Genomic DNA, 19,807 nt, shown 5'->3' on the forward strand with positions numbered 1-19,807 from the left:
GAGGGGAAAGCATACTCAAAACAGCAACAAGAAAAATCTATCACCCAACTATGGCTCTCAGAAAAAAAAGTTTTGACACTTGCAATGGAGCAACTCATTGAATTAAAATGAAAGATCAAGGAAAACAATAGCTGAATTTAAAATTCTACTGGAGACCAGCACACCTAACCAGACAAAGTATAATCAAATCAAGTTGTGTGAGAAGGTGTTAGGAAGCAGTGTTCTCTTATTTGTGCACAGATAAAAAGAGTGGCATGCGTGGGCGTGTTAGAGATATTAAAATGTGTTTATTCAAGTAAACATGTAATCACTGAAAACATGGGGGGAGGATCACACATGGAAGATACAGAGGCAGCAACACAGATAGGGCAGACAGTTTGATGGGAGCCAATGTGTGTGGGGAGCCAGCTTAAAAGTGGGCTCCCACCTGCCTTCCCAACACCTCCCCCCCCGCTGCAAGCAGAAATGGGGGGCTGCTGTGTATAACTGTGCACATTAATCATCAGTTAACCGTGTACATGGTTACACAGTCACATCCCTAGTTTCTGTAGAGTGCTATAGTCACACAGATACAAAAGGCTACATTTAGACTCAGTTAATGTTACTCATACTGTCAAATACTTAAGGCCATAACAATCTAGTTAAGGAGTTAATTTGTACAACACATTTATATCGCGCGCACACGCACACACCCCTTTTTTACTATATATATTTGCATTCTCTTATTTAATTAGGTTATTCCAAAACAGTACACTCTATACTTCAATATGAAAGCAAACTGAACTTCAACTGCATTTTATATTATAAATAATATATCACAAGGTTTTAGATTTTATACAAAATAATTCTTCCTAAGAGTTCTTAAGCAAGTATTTTACATCTGGCTGGAGTTTAGCGGAGAAAAAAAATCTCAGGCACAAGCTATCTGAAATGGGAAAATAATTCTGCAGTCTAGAATGCTGCATATTTTTCAGTTAATTAGGAAAACATGAAATATAAGCAGATACTTACTGTGTTCCAGGAAGTGTGCTAATCCAGGGAGGTCTTCAGGATCAGAGAAGCTACCAACACCTACACAAAGGGCAGCTGCAGACTAGAAAATATACCTTAGTCAGCCACTTTTCAAAAGAGTATCAGATAGCAATGTCTCCCACACCTACCAAGTAGTTACCCTATTCTCCCATGAACAGTAGAGGAAAATGTACCACAACTATATTATATTTCATTCTGATGCTATTCCTGCTACAATCACTGGACAAACACTGTGTACATGAGTAAAAGCAGTCTCAAACCTGGGTAAGACATAGTGTCTCACATAAAAGTGATGAAGGCAATCTCTCTCTATATATATAGATCTCTCTCTCTGGGCGACAGAATGACATCACCACATCATCAGCATCAATAGGCTCTCTCAGCGAAGCGAAAGTGGCCAGAGAGAGGTAGGTGGGTGAGCGTAGTGAGCAGAGGGCGCAGCCCCCTAGTAAATACAAAGATAATTTAGGTAGGGGACACACACAGGAATGGAAGACTATCCTGATTGTCTGATCACAGTACTTCAGAGTTTGGGACTATGTAAGAGTCCTCTGCATAACAATTTTTCACTTTGTAGAATTAGTACATACCTGCTTTTCTGCACAACCCCTCTTTCTTGTCTCTTCCTTTTCTGCTAGTTCTTCCAATTCACTGTCGTCGGGGTCATTGAGATCCTCATCATCGCCACCATTGTCATCTTCATCATAATCATCATCATCATCATCATCATAACCTTCTTTGTCATCTTCAATTTCTGCTCCAGAGTCATCATCCTCATCACTTTCATCCTCAGATTCATCACTGTCCTCCCCCTCCGAAGACACCACAGAAGGGGCAGCGTCCATGTTATTTAAATCCGAAATCAGTAGCGCACACAAGCCATTTTGTAATTTGATGTACCTAAAAGAATAAGTATGGGAATGAAGACTTTCACTTGTTTCTGAAAACCTCTAAACCTCACAAAAAGTTTGAGTTTCTGGATTTGCAAAAAAAAAAAAAAAATCACAACAGGCTCATCAACTAAACTTCCTTAATCAAAAATATGCTAAAAGCAAAACAAATGAAGATCTAAGCAAGATGAATAGTTTTACTATGCAAACATAAAATCAAAACTTAATCTACCAGTACTTTTTTTGCCATCTAATCAAATTTGCGCTGTAGGGTCACGTGGGCTTAAATTTTATAAAGCTGCCTGCACACATTAATGCCTACATAATTAAGTCACATGCAGTTATGGATTACAAGGACCAATCCCCAATTCAGGTTTTTCAGTTCTAGGTTTATGAAGTATGAAAACAAAAAATAATAATTAAGCTAAATTACTTGATGACAGTTATCTTTATTTGAATTAATTATTGGCAAAGCATTTTTTTAAGACACAGATGTGAAATATTTCATTATTTGTCAATTACGCAGTCTAATAAAGTAGCATACAGCACGACAAGCCATATAGATATGTGAAGTATCCAGTGTTGTTGACGACCCATTGAGAGCAGACTATATGTGACAAGCATTTTAAAAATTACTGGAGAGAAATGGAAATAGCTCAAAGCACTGGCAGAAGGCAGATGAAAAATTTAGAGTCAGGTAATCAGTGAAAACTATGAGCTTATTTCCTCATATAACTTTTTATTCATCAACTATTAAATGCTGCAGTTAGGGAAAGAACTTCATAAACAGCATGCTAGATAAGTTTCCTGAAGCAAATATGCTTATAGTGAAACTAGTTTTATGCATACAGACCTCCACACCCAGAAAGCTCAGTGAAGTGAATGGGATTCCACATAACAGACCCCTATGACTGCGCAAGGGTCTATCAAAAGAGCAATTTACAGGAATGGGCCAAAATATGGTTGGGAAGTGAGCAGCAATTACCTAGATAGTTGCCAGAAATGCAGACAGTGGCCATTTATGCTAAGGACTCTATTAGGAAGACTCTCCCTTTCATTTTTCTCTCAACACATAAAAGTAACTTTTCTGGTACCTGAGGTGTTGTCTAAACTAGGAAGACAGGTGGGCTTTTTAAAAAATGGGGGACTTAGCACCTTTTGAAACTCCTAATACTTGCATAAAATACAGATTAACACCGTTAAAATCAAGTTAGCTAGTGAGGAGGGTGTCAGCCAGATAATTTTAAAATTGTTAAACTGTACCTACACTAGATGTTAAGATGGCTTTCAAACGGCTAGGTACTATGGATGCAAAACCCTGTTTAATTATTTAACTGGTTAAATGTTCTGCTTAACCAGTTAACTGCTTAAACAGAAGAGGGCGGGGCTGGAGCATCCCCCACCCCCAGCGTGGCATAGTGGGCTTTGTCCCATCCCCCCCCCAACCAGGGGGTGAGGGAGCTATCCTAGCCAGGTTGGGCCGCCAATTAACCGTAAGCAGTAAGCATCACCAGTTGAGGGTGATGCTTACCAGTTAACCATCCATATCCCAATTTAGTGCCTGTATTTAAATAAATAAATACCCCCACCCGCCACACACACACCCTTCTTAGTTTAAACAGATCCAGAAAAGTGCCTCATTAGTCAGATATCATGTGCCACCATTAGAAGGGCCACTTAGCCACGTCCACGGAAGTATTCAGTCTTACCTCCTTGAAGCAAATGCCTGGCTGAATTCACGGAGTATTTATACATGAAAGTAACTCCACATGTTCTACATCAGGTAGTAGTTTATGCTGCAGGCTCTATGTGAGCAAGGTACTCGAAGTGCTAAGTCACACACTCCCCAGACTGGTTTCCCTCTTGCTTGACAGAACTAGATTTCACTGCGTCACTAGCAAACTCGAAAATTTAGGCCAGGTCTATTACAAATTTTTTGCCTGATCAGCAGTGTTGGTTTTGAGAGGGCGAGGAGGAGAGATAACAATTCTATACCTACAAAATCCCTAGTGTAGAGGCACTTACAACTTACACCAACATGCTTTTGCCTACATAGCTTCTTTTACACAGAAAACTGATATAGTTATACTGCCAAAAACACTTTTCCCCCACTTTCTGAAAGTACAAAGCTGTATCTACATGAAGGCCAGTTCTACGGGGTAAGGTCCAACTAAGGTACACAACGCCAGCTACATGAATTACATAGCTGGAATCAATGTACATTAGGTCGAGTTGTCACTGTGTCTTCACTGCAGGGGAGCAACAGGAGAAACTCTCCCATCTAATCCCTTTATGCTCCTTCATCCTGTGGAGCACCAGAATCGATGAGAGCATGATCGGCACTTGACGTAGCAGGTCTTTACTAGACCTGCTAAATCAACACCCAGGGGATCTATCCCTGCATCACTGATTTCACAATAAGTGTAGAAAAGGCCTAAGACAGTTTATTTGTTCAGCTATAACAGCAATTTTTTTTGGTTTAGAATAGAGATGTGAAGAACTAGTCAACTATCCAATGAGCAAATACTTATCGGATAGTCAACTAATCACCTCCCCCACCCCCCCACTTGCTGCCTCTATGAGATAGAAGCCAATGGGGCTGGGAGGAGGGAGAGAAAGAGGAGGGTACAGTAATTACTCATTTAACACTATAGATATGTTTCAGAAAATGATCATGTTAAGTGAAAACATGTTATGCGGGGTCAATTTTCCCATTGGAAATAATGGAAAAGGTGGGGGTTGCATTTCAAGCGGTGGCGTCTGTTGAGACCAGGACATAAGGTTGGGAGGAAAAAGGGGACTGCGTTACAGCAGAGAGGGGAGGTGTTTGGCTCTGGGGAAGGGAAGGAAAGGGGAGGGGGATTGGATTGGGAGTATGCCGCTGTGACAGGTCTGCCAGGACCCGCACTGTGTCCGGTGAGGGAGGGAGGAGGTCACCAGAGAACAGAGTGGTGAGTGGCGAACCCTCCACCACTTTGCAGGAAGGCAGGGGAATCCTGCGCAGCCGTCGGCCTGCAAGCGGGAGTGGAGGAGAGGGAGCAAGGCATCTGGCAAGGGGGAGTCAGCAGGGAACGGCGCAGCGAGCAGCAAACCCTCCGCCACTTTGCAGGGAGGTGGGGGAAGCACCGCGCAGCCACTGGCAAACAGGCCGGATGGGGAAGTCGTGCAATTCAAAAAACGTTCCCCAAAAAAATTGTGCTATCACGAAAACATGTTAAGCGGGCACATGTTAAATGAGGAATTACTGTACTTCAAAGTAGCAGCGCCACACAGAGCCCAGGGTCAGCTGCTCTGTGCAGCGCTGTCACTTTGAATGCTGCAGGGAGCCTGGCTTCAGGCTCCTCCTGGCATTTCAAAGCAGCAGTACAGCATGAAGCCTGGGATCAGCTGGGGATTAGGCAATTACCAAATACTTAATCTTAGTTTAGGGCTGACCTTACATTTTGAACCCTGAAAATATAAGACACAGTGACAACACAGTAACAGATAAGGCTTGCAAGATACTGCCAACCCTATCACTAACTTTGACATTGCACTGCCCTCAAAAAAAATTTTTAGGGATAAATGTGGGTCAGAAATCACCAATGGGGTGTCAGATACTGCAAAAGCGGCGAGCAGTCCTGCGGCACCTTATAGACTAACTGAAGCGTAGGAGCATAAGCTTTCGTGGGCAAAGACCCACTTCGTCAGATGACTCCTCGCCTCTTTTGCAGATTCAGACTAACACGGCTACCCCTCTGATACGTGACACATACTGTACTCCATTTAATGATAACCATTTGGCTGCATATGTTTTATGCTGTGCTAGCTCTGCAAAGGTAGCCAGCCCAGCAGACTCCAAGAAAGACCCCAAAGACCTGAAAATCAGATAAGGATTGAAGGCACCAGGCCAGGTTTATTGTCAAACAAAACAGACTCCAGCTCCCCAAATCAGATATCTGTAGTTCTGCTAGTACATACGTGCCCCCAACAATGGACTTGGTGCAGTTAATAACATGGGCACCCTAGGCCAGATAAAGCCAGCCCCTCCAGACATCTTTATACATAGGTGCAAACAAGTTGCATATCACTCTTGACATATAAGGCTGTCATCCTCTGACACTACCTAGATACCACCCATTACTTTGAATGTGGTGGTTCGATAAAAAAACATCTCTATCCATCATGCTGTCATTTTAGACCCTGTCCTGCACCTGGGTTGGTATATCCCTATTATCTGTGAAAAGTATTTTGTTACGAAGATGCTCCTTAAAGTTTTGATATCATCTCACTGGATTGTGCTTCCAACCTGTGCCTATGACCAATTAGTGTATATGCACCATCAACCCTGTTTGTTCCAGATTGTGTTATCAGGACCTGCCTTTTGCTCAAGCCTTGCTTTGCTTTATATTAGCAAAATCTTAACCATTGTTTTGTCAGTGCACAGGCCTCATACCAGCCCGTGGGGTATGTTTTAGTCCCTCATCTTACTACAGTAAGATAGCTAACCACAATTTCTGTCCTCTGTTTGAGACGCTTCAAGCTACACTTCCTTCCTTGCCACAACCCAAACCCCATTGCTTAGATTTCTCTCAACTCTAAACTTCTTATCCTCCCCAGACATCAAGCCTGTAATGCTAGAAACCCAGCACCTAATACATTCTCCACATGTATCCCAGTATTGTTTATGGCTGGCTCCCCAAGGCTCCCATTGCCTCCTCCAAGGCACTTCCCCACTCCAAGTCTCCATTCCCTTACAGGTATCCTGCCAACCTTACACCCTTCCCCCACAGGGCTTCTCCCTGCCTTGTGTTCCCTGCTTTACTAGGAGGGTGGGGAAGCTCTGGGATGGGTTCCTTAGGGAGATGATGGAATCTCCATCCCTAGAGGTTCTTAAGTCCCGGCTTGACAAAGCCCTGGCTGGGATGATTTAGTTGGGGTTGGTCCTGCTTTGGGCAGGGGGCTGGACTCGGCCCTGGGATTCTATGAAATATCCCTCTCACGAGGAGAAAAAGCTGAGGGGAACAAGCAAAACATAACTCTGCTAAACGCAACCAAGCCCTCGCGGCTGCCCCCCTTCCCGCCCCCCAAGCAGCAGGCGGCACAGCTAACTCCATTCAGACAAGAGTCAACTCAGCACCCCAGAAGTTGCCGGGGCCCGGCTGCTGGTTCCCCAGCTCCCGCTCACCGCCTGCGGCCGGGGTGATCCTTAGGGGTTAATAACTCAGCACGGGGGAGGGGGGGGTGTACACCACGCGCCCGGCTCGCCCAGGGCTCTGCGCCCCCCTCCCAAGCTTGCTGGGGGGCCGCTCCCCTGCCCGGGCCGCCCCTCACCTGTACTGCTTGGGGTCGCTGGGGGACTTGACCACGTCGGGGTCCCCCAGATTGGCCTTGGCCCCGCGGTCCCCTGCTTCCTCCTCAGGCGCCTCGTGGAGCAGGCGGCCCTTGGCGTCCCCGACCTGCTGCCCCGAGGGCAGGTCCGGGCAGCTGCACGAGGCCTTGTTCCGGCCGGGCATGGCGGCGGCGCGGCCTGAGGGGGGCGGCTGAGGGGGCTTGTTCCGCACCGACTCGCGCTCCCGGCCTCCTCCGCGCTAGGGCGCCCAGGGCCCTCCACATCCACCGCCGGGCTCGCGCTGCTCCGGCGGCCGCACCAGCGATTCTCACGCAGGCCTCCCCTGCCGGCCAATCCGCGGGCCCACTTCAGGATCACATGGCCAGGATGAACCAATCGCAGCCCCAGCCGGTGCTGCTCGGCTCTGATTGGCAGAAAGGACGCCTGTGGCGTGGGGGCTGGGGAAACCATAGCGACTCGGGGAGGGGCAGAGCGGGGCATCCAGCCGGCGGCGCAGAAGGGAGCAGGACAGAGCTGAGCGTAACGGGCTCCCGGCGGGAATTAGCGCCGCTTCTTCCCGCTGCCGCCCTGCAGGGCTCGGGCTGATTGATTAAGTCTCCCCTCCGCTCGTGCGTTGGACTCTTCCAACAGCCGGTTTGGAGGCGGTGCTTCTCTTCCCATTGGTCCCATGAAGCGCCCGCACTGCCAGGGCACCAATCAAATGGCGAGGGAGGTTCCACCCAGGCTAGAAAGAGGGAGAGGGTGGGGTTAGGTTGTCACTCAACCGATCGCCCCGCCTCTTGCCTAGGCCCCGCCCCGGTCTGCTCCTTCCCCCTCCCTCCGTCCCTTCACTGGGCGGGGCAGGGGGCGAGGGCTCTGGCTGGGGCAGGGGATTGTGATGCAGGAGGGGATGGGTGCAGGGGGCGAGGGCTCTGGCTGGGGCAGGGGATTGGGATGCAGGAGGGGATGGGTGCAGGGGGTTGCAGTGCAGGGGGCGAGGGCTCTGGCTGGGGCAGGGGATTGTGATGCAGGAGGGGATGGGTGCAGGGGGCGAGGGCTCTGGCTGGGGCAGGGGATTGGGATGCAGGAGGGGATGGGTGCAGGGGGCGAGGGCTCTGGCTGGGGCAGGAGGGTTGGGATGCAGGGAGCTCAGGGCTGGTCTAGGCAGGGTGCAGGATCCTAGCAGCACTTACTGCAGCCCCAGGGAGAAGCTTTCAGGTCCCTGGCCTCTAAGCACAAGACAGTTTCATTCACTGTCCTTGCACCTGTAGATGCCACCTCTGCAGCTCCTGTTGCTGGTTCTTGGCTGCTGGTAGCTGCAGAGCTAACACTTGTGGTGGGTCCAGTGTGCAGACCCCCCCCCCCTGCACCCATAGGTGACAGAGAGGGTGAGGGGACAAGGGCCCCCAAACACCAGTGGTGGAATGGGCAAGGGGCTGACTAGTAGCCGGCAGGGGTCTTAGTGGGGGCGGAGCAACGCAGCGGAGGAGCAAAACAAGTTGGGCTACATTGCTCCGCTTCCACTGCCACCGCCAGTGAGAGTGGGCGGGGAGGCACAGGGGCTGCTGCTGGCACCAGCCCTTGGCTTTGCTATTCCCTCTGGGCCATTTTGCTTGGGGGAGAAGGAAGAGATAGAGTGGGGGCAGAGGAAGGATGGGGAAAAAGAGAGGAGGAGGAGGGCAAAGCAGGAGAGGGGTGGGGTCTGGGACAAAATATGGTTGTTCCACCCTTCCCCGGGCTGAGGGGGGCACATAGCCAGTGGGCCCCTCTTTCTTTCCGCTTGCACCTAGGGGCTGCAGGAACCTGGTGGCTGCTTCTGGGAGCCGTAGGGAACCTGGACACACTACTTTTAAAGTGCTATGATGGGAGAGACCTGCACTTCTCCCACCCTCCTGGACTTATGTGGGGATCCTGCCAATGCCGTGTCATGGCTAGCACTGGCTTGTGACTAGGGATGAAGGCAGCGCAGAGCATGTGGCTGTGGCAGGGTGGGATGGAATCAGTGGTGAGTTAGTTTAAGGGAGAGGTATAGGGTTGCCAACTCTCTGATTGCAGAAAATTGAATGCCCCAGCCATGCCTCTTCTGAGACCACACCCCCTGACTTCCATCACTCACTCTCCCCCACCTTGCTTACTCCCTCATTTTCACCAGGCTGAGATAGGGGTTAGGGTGAGGGCTCCTGCCAGGGGATACGGGCCCTGAGATTGAGCTGGGGATGAGGGTTTGGGGAGCAGTAAGTTGCTAGGGTTGGGATTTTTCCCTCACCGGCTCTGGTGGACAATGTGAAATTCCCTGCAGCATTTCTCCTGAAGGCCAGGCCAGATCCATGTCAGTGCATGCGTGTTCCCTTTCTATTGCCTCTGTTGCAAAATGCTTGGTTTGGTTCTGTTTCTGCAAGAGGGAGGGAGGGAGGGGGGACTGGGTTTGTTTGTGTTTTCCAGAGCAACATGTGGAGCCTATGAATCAGTGTAGAAAGCAGCAAGGAATCAGAGTAAGGTTCCCACTGGAATCAGGGAATTGAAGTTGGAATTAGAGCCATGTCACAAGGAAATTGGAATAGGGAGCTCACGCATGGTAAAGGAACAACAGGGAGGTCTCCAGGGTGTTATAGGCAGAATTGTGTCTTCACAGGTTTCCAGGGCACCTGTGTGCATGGCAGATCTTCAGGCTGCATATCCTGCAAGTAAGGGAAGGAGGCTTGTTCCCCCCCCCCGCCCGCCACTCTTTTGTGATGATATGCTCTGAGATATCAGGGTACAATTCAGGCTGAGTATCTGTGTCACCCCTCCCCTCTTGGGGTGTCCTTTACCATGCTGTACTGCTGTATCCTCTAGCCTGGATTGCTCACAAACAGCATCTAGCATGCAAATCACTTCTAAGTGTGTGAGTGCTGCAGCCAGCCATATTTTAGTTTTTACCACCCTTGGTTATTCAACAGGGTAGCCCCAACACATTCCCACTCTTAGATTTTCTTCCAGAAATGTTTGCAATATGCTCTCCTGCTTCTCTAGAGTAATACAAGTTTATATAAAATCTGTTATTTTTAATAGAAATAATATACACCTAATTTGCCACCCCAAATGGAGTTTCACAAGCACTTCAATTTAAACACATTGGATTCAATAAACCAGATTAACAACTGTGAACAGAGCAATTGTAAGTAGCAAGATAAGACATCTTCAAGGATCCAAATGCCATAAGCTACGTCAGTGGTGTGCAACCAGTGGGTTGCGACCCCCCAGAGGGTCATGGATGTGTTCCCGGGAGGGCTGCAGCGCTTAGATCTGGCTGGCTGGGGGCTGGATGCAGCCACGTGGTGCGGCGCTTCCATCTGGCCGGCTAGGGGCTTGGCATGGCCACGTGGTGCGGTGCTTAGAACTGGCCAGGGCTGGACCTGGCAGTTGGCAGCCCCCCCCAGTGTGGCGCCTAGATCTGGCTAGCCAGGGACTGGGCTCAGCAGTTGGCAGCCCCCACAGCGCAATGGTCGCAGATCAAAAAAGGTTGCGCACCACTAGGCTGTGTCTACATTGCAGAGACCTCTGGTATCCTGAATTAGATACTCCGTGTCTTAAGAGCAAGCCCGTTATATTGAAATATATTGTATGATGGTTAGGGATGTTTCGGAATAGCGCCTTAGCTTATTTCAAGGTAAGGGTGCTGTGTAGATGCACCCATAGAGTGAAGTAATCTAAATCTAGATAAAAGGGTAATTTATTATACTTTCATTTATGTAGATCCAAGAATGTTAAGTGCTTTGCAGATGATAAATAACATTTGAAAAATACCTAAGTACCATTTTTAATGGTGATTTAAGCACTTAGGAGCCACAATGTCATTGGAAGTCAGTGGTACTTAAATGTCCTATTTTCAAAAGTAATTTAGAAAAACTCCTAAGTCACTTAGCTGCTTTTGAAAATTTTTCCCAACATGTTTTTCCCTGAAACATTATCTAGCTGGTCATCATACACAGTTTATACATCCCTGGTATGTGTTCTATTGATCTCACTCAAGGCAGGTCCTCCTGCAATATTTTTTTTCTCTTGTGTTAGTGGGATATTTCTTTTACACCTTTGGAAAGGCTTGCCCTGAGACATTCTCCAATCAGTTACTATTTTCAGAGGAAGTTGTCCCAGCTGCACATGTCCATACAAACTGTATAAAATCCACAGAGATGAACAAAAAGTGTAGAGGGAGGGTGGGGGAGAAGCAAAACTAAGAGGTCAGAGAATTACACAAACTACAGATCTTTCTGTGGGTCATGGGGAGGTACAGAGAAGGTGTTACCTTTCAGAGGTTTTTTTAAACAATATTTCTCTGCCTTCTACAACCACAAGATGGACCCCAAAGCATATATAACCTTGAGCTCATTCTCTCCACGGGATATGCAGCTTTTCATTTAGGAATCTGCATTCAGTGTGGCAGTTCATTCCATAAGAACTAAATCTATCAAGCAACTTGAGGCAGTTCTTCATAATTCTCTATTTTCAGTAGAGATGGGCTGGAGACACACCACCCTTACTTATAAACTTGGTATATACTTTTAGTTCTATTAATTTGCACTAAGGCTTGGCAGACATGAAAAGATACATGACCTAAAAAGGGGAGGCTCCCTGCTCTGTACAGGGATTTAAATTCAGAGCTCATCTGCCACTTGTCTCCAAGAAATCTCTGGGTATGTCTTCACTACAGAGTTTTTTCAGAAAAACGGTGTGTTTTTTTTTAAACTTCAATTATGTCCACACTGCAGTTGCGTTCTTTTGAAAACAATCGAAAGAACTGAGGGTTTTTTTCTAACATTGGTAAACCTCTTTCTACAAGGAAGAAGCCTTTTTCTGAAAGAGCTCTTTCGGAAAAAGGTGTGTGTGGACGGGAAAGAGGGAGTTCTTTCCAAAGAAGAGGAAAGAGGAAAAAGCACAGGTGCCCTGGTGGCCATTCCACACATAGGAATCACAGCTTACATGCAAGATAGCGTCCATTCAGTGTGGACGCTATCTGTCAAAAAAGCAGACCACTTTTTCGATGCACTTTCACAGTGTGGACGCTCTCTTTTGGAAGAAGTTTTTCCAGAAGATCTCTTCCCGAAAAGCTTCTTCCGAAAGAAGCTTGCAGTCTAGACATAGCTTCTGAAAGGAAACAGGATGGATCTCTCTCTGTCTGTTTCTGTCTCTCTCTCACATCTCAAAGACCTAGGTCTCTGCTTTTTGTGGGCTATGGAAGAACATTGGCTCTCTTAACCTTCCTATACTAGAGCAGGGGCCCTGAACAGCACAGCCAGAGAGCCATTCCTCAGACTCTTTGACATGTGCAGTGCCCACCCTCTCGCCAAGGGTGCTAAAGAGATATGATACTACTAGGAGAGAGGTTCAGCCTCCATGCTCGTGCAATCCATGGCCTCTCTTTCAATGCTGCCACCTTGGGCAACTCATGAGGTGGATGCTTGTCCAATGAATGATGGAGGGAGACTATCAGGTACTTTCCTAAAAGCCAATGAATAACTGCCAACAGCTACAATTGTACTAGCCTTTACTAGAAAGTAAGTCACAGCATGACACCTCGTAGTGGGGGCTGGTGCCCAGATCAATAAAGGAGGTTGAATGTTACAAGCTGCACCCTCCCTCTAATTCTAAAGTGGAAAACAAGGACTCTGCAAGGAGGAGAAGGAAAGTTGGTGGGCAAATGGAAGAAAGGCTGTTCCTCTTTATCTTTCCCCTGCCACATGCACCACCAATTAACCCACATCTTCAATCACCAGTTGATTCCATTGTTCTTTGCATTCAGCCTGTCCCCCTCTCAGCTCAGAACCTCTCAAACTTCCTCATCACCTTCCAGTCCAACCATCACCAGTTCAGAAATGCATCTCCTAGTCCCATTCCATAGCTATCTTCGCAGTATGAGACCCTCTTCTTCCTTTGTCATAGCTGAGAACCATCCCCTCAACTATGAACTTTCATTGAGTTATTTTTTGTTACTAGTTAAATAAATTATCCTAAATCAGGCCTGGGCAAAATACGGCCCATGGGCCAGATTCAGCCTGCCGGACCTGGCCTGCAGATGCTGAAGTGAACCCCAGGCAGACTCCCTATTTGTCTCAACCCACTTGCACACTGCTCAGAAAAGTGACTGTGGCCATCTCTCTTTAAAAACTGTGATCCCAGAAAGGGGAGGGTAAGACTTTAGGAGCTGCTCCCACCCCCAGCACAATCCCGTTGCACCGAAACTGGTTGCCTATTTGAATAACAGGCAACACAAAAAGCACCACATCCCCCTCCCCTCTGGCTCCTAGTTATTCACACACACACACGGCCGTGCAGGGATGGGGCAGGCTCACTGCATTCCTGCCTGCGAAATCTGCTTGTCAGGAGTCACTCCAGTCATAGAATCATAGAACCACAGAGCTGGAAGAGACCTTAGAAGGCCATCAAGTCCAGCCTCCTGCTCTAGGCAGGACCAATCCAAACTAAATCAACCCGGCCAGAGCTTTGTCTAGCTGAGACTTAAACACCCCTAGGGATGGAGACTCCACTACTTCCCTAGGTAACCCATTCCAGTGCTTCACCACCCTCCTAGTGAAATAGTTTTTCCTAATATCCAACCTGGACCTTTCCCACCACAACTTGAGACCATTGCTCCTTGTTCTACCATCTGTCACTACTGAGAACAGCCTTTCTCCAGCCTCTCAGGAAGTTGAAGGCTGCTATCAAATCCCCCCTCACTCTTTGCTTCTGCTGACTAAACAGACCCAACTCCCTCAGCCTCTCCGCATAGGTCATATGCTCCAGCCCCCTAATCATTTTGGTTGCCCTCCGCTGGACCCTCTCCAATGCGTCCACATCCTTTTTGTAGTGGGGGGCCCAGAACTGGACACAATACTCCAGATGTGGCCTCACCAGAGCCTAATAAAGGGGAATAATGACCTCTCTGGATCTGCTGGCAATGCTCCTCCTAATGCAACCTAATATGCCATTAGCCTTCTTGGCTACAAGGCACACTGTTGACTCATATCCAACTTCTCATCCACTGTAACCCCCAGGTCCTTTTCTGCAGAACTACTACTTAGCTGGTTGGTCCCCAGCCTGTAACAATGCTTGGGATTCTTCCATCCCAAGTGCAGGAGTCTGCACTTGTGCTTATTGAATCTTACCAGATTTCTTGTGGCCCAATCCTCCAATTTGTCTAAGTCACTCTGGACCCTATCTCTGCCCTCAAGTGTATCTACCTCTCCCCCTAGCTTAGTGTCATCTGCAAACTTGCTGAGGGTGCAATCCATCCCCTCATCCAGGTCATTAATAAACATATTGAACAAAACCAGTCCTAGAACCGAACCTTGGGGCACTCCGCTAGAAACCGACTGCCATCCTGACATTGAGCTGTTGATCACTACCCACTGGGCCCGGCCTTCTAGCCATCTGACTGTCCATTTATCCAATCCACATTCCCTTAACTTGCTGGCAAGAATATTGTGGGAGACCGTATCAGAAGCCTTGCTAAAGTCAAGGAATATCACATCCACTGACTTTCCCACGTCCACAGAGCCAGTTACATCATAGAAGATAATCAGATTGGTCAGGCACGACTTTCCCTTTGTGAATCCATGCTGACTATTCCTAATCACTTTCCTCTCTTCCAAGTGCCTCAAAATGGATTCCTTAAGGATCCCTTCCATGATTTTTCCAGGAACCGAGGTAAGACTGACCAGCCTATAGTTCCTTGGATCGTTCTCCTTCCCATTTTTGAAGATGTATACTACATTTTCCTTTTTCCAGTCATCTGCGATTTCTCCCGACCTCCACAACTTTTCAAAGATAATGGCCAAAGGCTTCTCAATGACATTTGCCAACTCCCTCAGTACCCTCGGATGCATTAAGTCCGGACCCATGGATTTGTATATGTTTAGCTTTTCTAAATAATTCCTAACCTGTTCTTTACCCACCAAGGGCTGTCCATCTTCATCCCACCTTGTGTCACTTAGTGCATAGTCCGGGAGCCCACCTTGTCTGTGAATACAAAGGCAAAGAAAGCATTGAGTACTTCAGCTTTCCCCACATCATCTGTCACTAGGTTACCTCTTTCATCCAGTAGGGGCCGCACACCCCCACTGATCACCTTCTTCTTGTTAACATGCCTGTACTAACCATTTTTGTTATCCTTTACATCCTTAGCCAGTCGTAACTCCGTTTACGCTTTCACCTTCCTGATAACCCCCCGGCATTCTCGAGCTATACATTTAAACCCCTCCTTGGTCATTTGTCCAAGTTTCCACTTTTTGTAAGCTTCCTTTTTGTGCTTAAGTTCACCAAGGATTTCCCCTGTAATCCAATCCGGTCTCCTACCATGTTTGCCTCTCTTGTTACGTGTCGGGATGGTTTCTTTCTGTGCCTTCAATAAGGCTTCTTTAAAATACTGCCAGCTGTCCTGGACTCCTTTGCCCTTCATGTTAACATCCCAGGGGATTCTGCCCATCAGATCTCTGAGGGAGTCAAAATCTGCTTTTCTGAAGTCCAAGGTGTGTATTTTACTACTCTCTTTTCTTCCTTTGGTCAGGATCCTGAAATCTACCATCTCATGATCACTGCTTCCTGGGTTGTCACCCACCTCCACTTCCCCTATTACAGTGGTCCCCAACGCGGTGCCTTCCCCTCCCTTCCACAACCCTCTGCCCCCCACACCTGCCCCCCTACTCCACATACCCAAACCCTCTGCCCTCCTCCTGCATCCATATATGCAAGAGCTCTCAGTGGTCAGAAATCCATAGCCCCTTGTATGTCCACTCAGCCACTTCTCTGAATTAAAGTTACTTTAAATCATTTAATGAGTCGTTGGCCGGTCCAGTGCCCCAGGTTACAACCCCTTCCTTCACTGAAACTCCCTCCCAGACCCTACTCTCCCTCCTGCATCCCAATCCTTTACCCCAAAATCACTTCTGCACTCATCCTCCATCCCGACCCTGCACTTCTTCCATTAATATAATGGAAGTGTGGACCTCAACCACTTTCCAAAATCTTGGAATGTCCCCCATCAACAATTATTGCCCACCCCTGTTCTAAACGCTGCTGGTCACTACAGAAATGCTACACCTGCTACTCTGTGAATGCTTGCTTTACCATTCAGCCACAGCCTCTCCTTCCACAGTGGTTCCTAATGATAACTGCAACAAAGGGAACACTTTCTGGCAGAAAAGGCACAAGCAGCTCAGTTTAATTCAAGATTCAGAAAAAGACCATCGCTTTCCTGATGGATGGCTCCATCCTTACTGAGATAAGTAACATAGCTCACACTCAAGCAATCTCTGGCCACATTCAATGACTAAATAATGTCTTTTTATTTTGTCAGCTTCATAAATATAGATACACTATGTACACTCTTAGCACTGCACAAATTGCATGTTCACCATCAGCTTAGAAATACCTCACAAAAGACAGCATTTATTTTGTGAGATGACTTTTGAAAGCAAGAATTAGACGTCTCAAACAAACATTATAGCAAGGTTTTGATTCATTAGCACAACAGATATATAAGCTACATTAAATCTAACTGGTTTACCATGCCAGAAAATTACTAGCCTTTGTATTAAAAATGACAGAAGGACATATAAAGGCAGCCTGAAGCTCTGATCAGGCTAGTTACAATGCAGCAGACAGACCACTGTACATTACCCCACCAACTTCAGTGGGGGGTCTCACACAAACACAGTGCCCACTTGCACAGAATAACTTGCAAAACTGTGGCCTCAATTTGCAACTTTGTGTGCCAAAAATAGGCTAATTTGACATCAATGATTATATGTACGCGTGTTGTTTGTACTGTCAAATTTGAGTCTGTGCATAACACTAAATCCTGCCATGGGTGCAGGGAACTGGACTAGATGATCTTTTATGGTCCCTTCAAATCCTATGATTCTATAATAATTGTATTAGCAAATAAGACATTTGGCCTAGAAAGTTTTAGAGATCTGCAAAAATAGTCCCGTCCCCCCACGTATTTGTGTATATATGCACACTAGGAATCTGACTACTGCATATATATTCACACAGAATTGTACTCATATAAATATTTTGTAAACAATAACCTTAGCATCAGAAGTGTTGGGAATTTAAGGGCACGCTAGATCTAAATGTAAAAATTGCATCCCAGAGAGCAGCAGGCATTGGGATGTTGATATTTCAGTTTTTCAGGATATCAGTCATCTGCTGTTCACTGTTGCCATTTTTAAGCCTTTGTTATTTTTATGAATCCCTGCTTCACTGAAGTTTTTTGACTTTGTAGTTAAGTCTGAAACTAGAAGAAATAATGTAATGATGAGTGCACATTTTTTTTTAAAAGCCAAGAGCAACATGGAAAGAAGAAATACATATAACATATAAAAAAGTCTGGGGATTTTAACTGTTGTTTTATATACATTACAGGTCCTCCTGCTGGTGGATGTTTCCATTTAATTTTAGGTTTGCATACAGTTTAATATCTGTCACTCAAGAACATAAGAACATACATAAGAACGGCCGTACTGGGTCAGACCAAAGGTCCTTCTAGCCCAGTATCCTGTCTACCGACAGTGGCCAGCACCAGGTGCCCCAGAGAGGGTGGACCGAAGACAATGATCAAGCGATTTGTCTCCTGCCGTCTCTCTCCAGCCTCTGAAAAACAGAGGCCAAGGACACCATTTTATCCCCTGGCTAATATCCTTTTATGGACCTAACCTCCATGAAATTATCTTGCGTCTCTTTAAACTCTATTATAGTCTTAGCCTTCACAGCCTCCTCTGGCAAGGAGTTCCACAGGTTGACTACACGCTGTGTGAAGAACTTTTATTTGTTTTAAACCTGCTACCCATTAATTTCATTTGGTGTCCTCTAGTTCTTCTATTTAGGGAACTAATGAATAACTTTTCTTTATCGGCCCTCTCCACACCACTCATGATTTTATATACCTCTATCATATCCCCCCTCAGTCTCCTCTTTTCTAAACTGAAAAGTCCCAGTCGCTTTAACCTCTCCTCATATGGGACCTGCTCCAAACCCCTAATCATTTCAGTTGCCCTTTTCTGAACCCTTTCCAAGGCCAAAATATCTTTTTTGAGGTGAGGAGACCACATCTGTACACAGTATTCAAGATGAGGGCGTACCATAGTTTTATACAGGGGCAGTAAGATATTCTGGGTCTTATTTTCTATCCCTTTCCTAATAATTCCTAGCAACCTATTTGCCTTTTTGACCGCCGCTGCACACTGCGTGGAAGTTTTCAGAGAACTGTCCACGATAACTCCAAGATCCCTTTCCTGATTTTTGTCGTAGCCAAATTAGCCCCCATCATACTGTACATATAGTTGGGGTTATTTTTCCCAATGTGCATTACTTTACACTTATCCACATTAAATTTCATTTGCCATTTTGCTGCCCAATCACTGAGTTTGGTGAGATCTTCTTGGAGTCCCTCTCAGTCTGCTTCTGTCTTGACTATCCTAAACAGTTTGGTATCATCCGCAAACTTTACTACCTCACTGCTTACCCCTTTCTCCAGATCATTTATGAATAAGTTGAAAAGGATTGGTCCCAGGACTGACCCTTGGGGTACACCACTAGTTACCCCTCTCCAATCTGAAAATTTACCATTTATTCCTACCCTTTGTTTCCTGTCTTTTAACCAGTTTGCAAACCAAGAAAGGACCTTCCCTCTTATCCCATGGCCATGTAATTTACACAAGAGCCTTTGGTGAGGGACCTTGTCAAAGGCTTTCTGAAAAGGAGTTCTGTTAGTTGACCACACTGAAGGAAGAAATTCACATCTACAAGAAAGAACACTAGGCTGATCAAGATTAACAGGAGAAACGTCTTAGCTTTTATGATCCATATTGGTCATTGTAGCTTGGTGACCCCATCTCAAAAAATATATATTGGAATTGAAAAAGACACAAGAAAGGGCAAAAAAAATTATTAGGGGTCTGGAACAGCTTCCATATGAAAAGAGGTTAACAATACTGGAACTTTTAATCTTGGAAAAAAGATGACTAAGTGGAGATATCATAAGGTCTATAAAATCATGACTGGTGGCAAAAATAAGTAAGTTATTTATTCCCTTTCATTACATGAGAAGTACGGGTCACCAAATGAAATTAATAGGAAGCACGTTTAAAACAAAAGGAAGTATTTCTTTACAATACAGGCAGTCCCCGACTTACGCGGATCCGACTTACGTCAGATCCGCACTTACGAACGGGGCTTTCTCGCCCCGGAGGTCGAGGTAGCGGATTGCTACCTGCGAGCTCCGGGGCAAGAAAGCCCCGTTCGTAAGCTGCTCTGGTGCCCCTGGTCTGCTGGAGACTGTCTCCAGCAGACCAGGGGCACCGGGCGGGTTCCCGCGCTTCTGAGGCTTTGCCAGAGCAAAGCCTCAGAAGCGCAGGGAACCGCCGCTGCTGCCGCTTCAGTCCCGGTGCCTGTGGTCTGCTGGGGACCGACCCCAGCAGACCACAGGCACCGGGACTGAAGCCGCAGCCGCGGGAGGGTCCCACGCCTCTGAGACTTTGCCAGAGCAAAGCCTCAGAGGCGCGGCACCCCGCTGCCTCTGCGGCTCTGCTCCCCG

At 46.8% G+C, this 19,807-nt stretch overlaps 1 protein-coding gene across 1 annotated transcript in view; it reads right to left on the bottom strand.

Moving 5' to 3' along the window:
- NRDC (nardilysin convertase) overlaps positions 1-7,596 on the bottom strand; it is a 47,254-nt gene extending 39,658 nt beyond the window's left edge. Inside the window, exons 1-3 of the mRNA XM_006126447.2 lie at positions 7,236-7,596; positions 1,623-1,932; positions 1,012-1,093 (exon numbers count right to left, since the gene is read on the bottom strand). Of these exons, the coding sequence (XP_006126509.2) occupies positions 1,012-1,093; positions 1,623-1,932; positions 7,236-7,417 (574 nt within the window). The 5' untranslated portion in view covers positions 7,418-7,596. The remainder of the gene's footprint in view (positions 1-1,011; positions 1,094-1,622; positions 1,933-7,235) is intronic.
- Positions 7,597-19,807: the final 12,211 nt, after the last annotated feature.

This window comes from Pelodiscus sinensis, chromosome 9 (genome assembly GCF_049634645.1).
Source record: "Pelodiscus sinensis isolate JC-2024 chromosome 9, ASM4963464v1, whole genome shotgun sequence".
Lineage (NCBI taxonomy): Eukaryota > Metazoa > Chordata > Testudines > Trionychidae > Pelodiscus > Pelodiscus sinensis.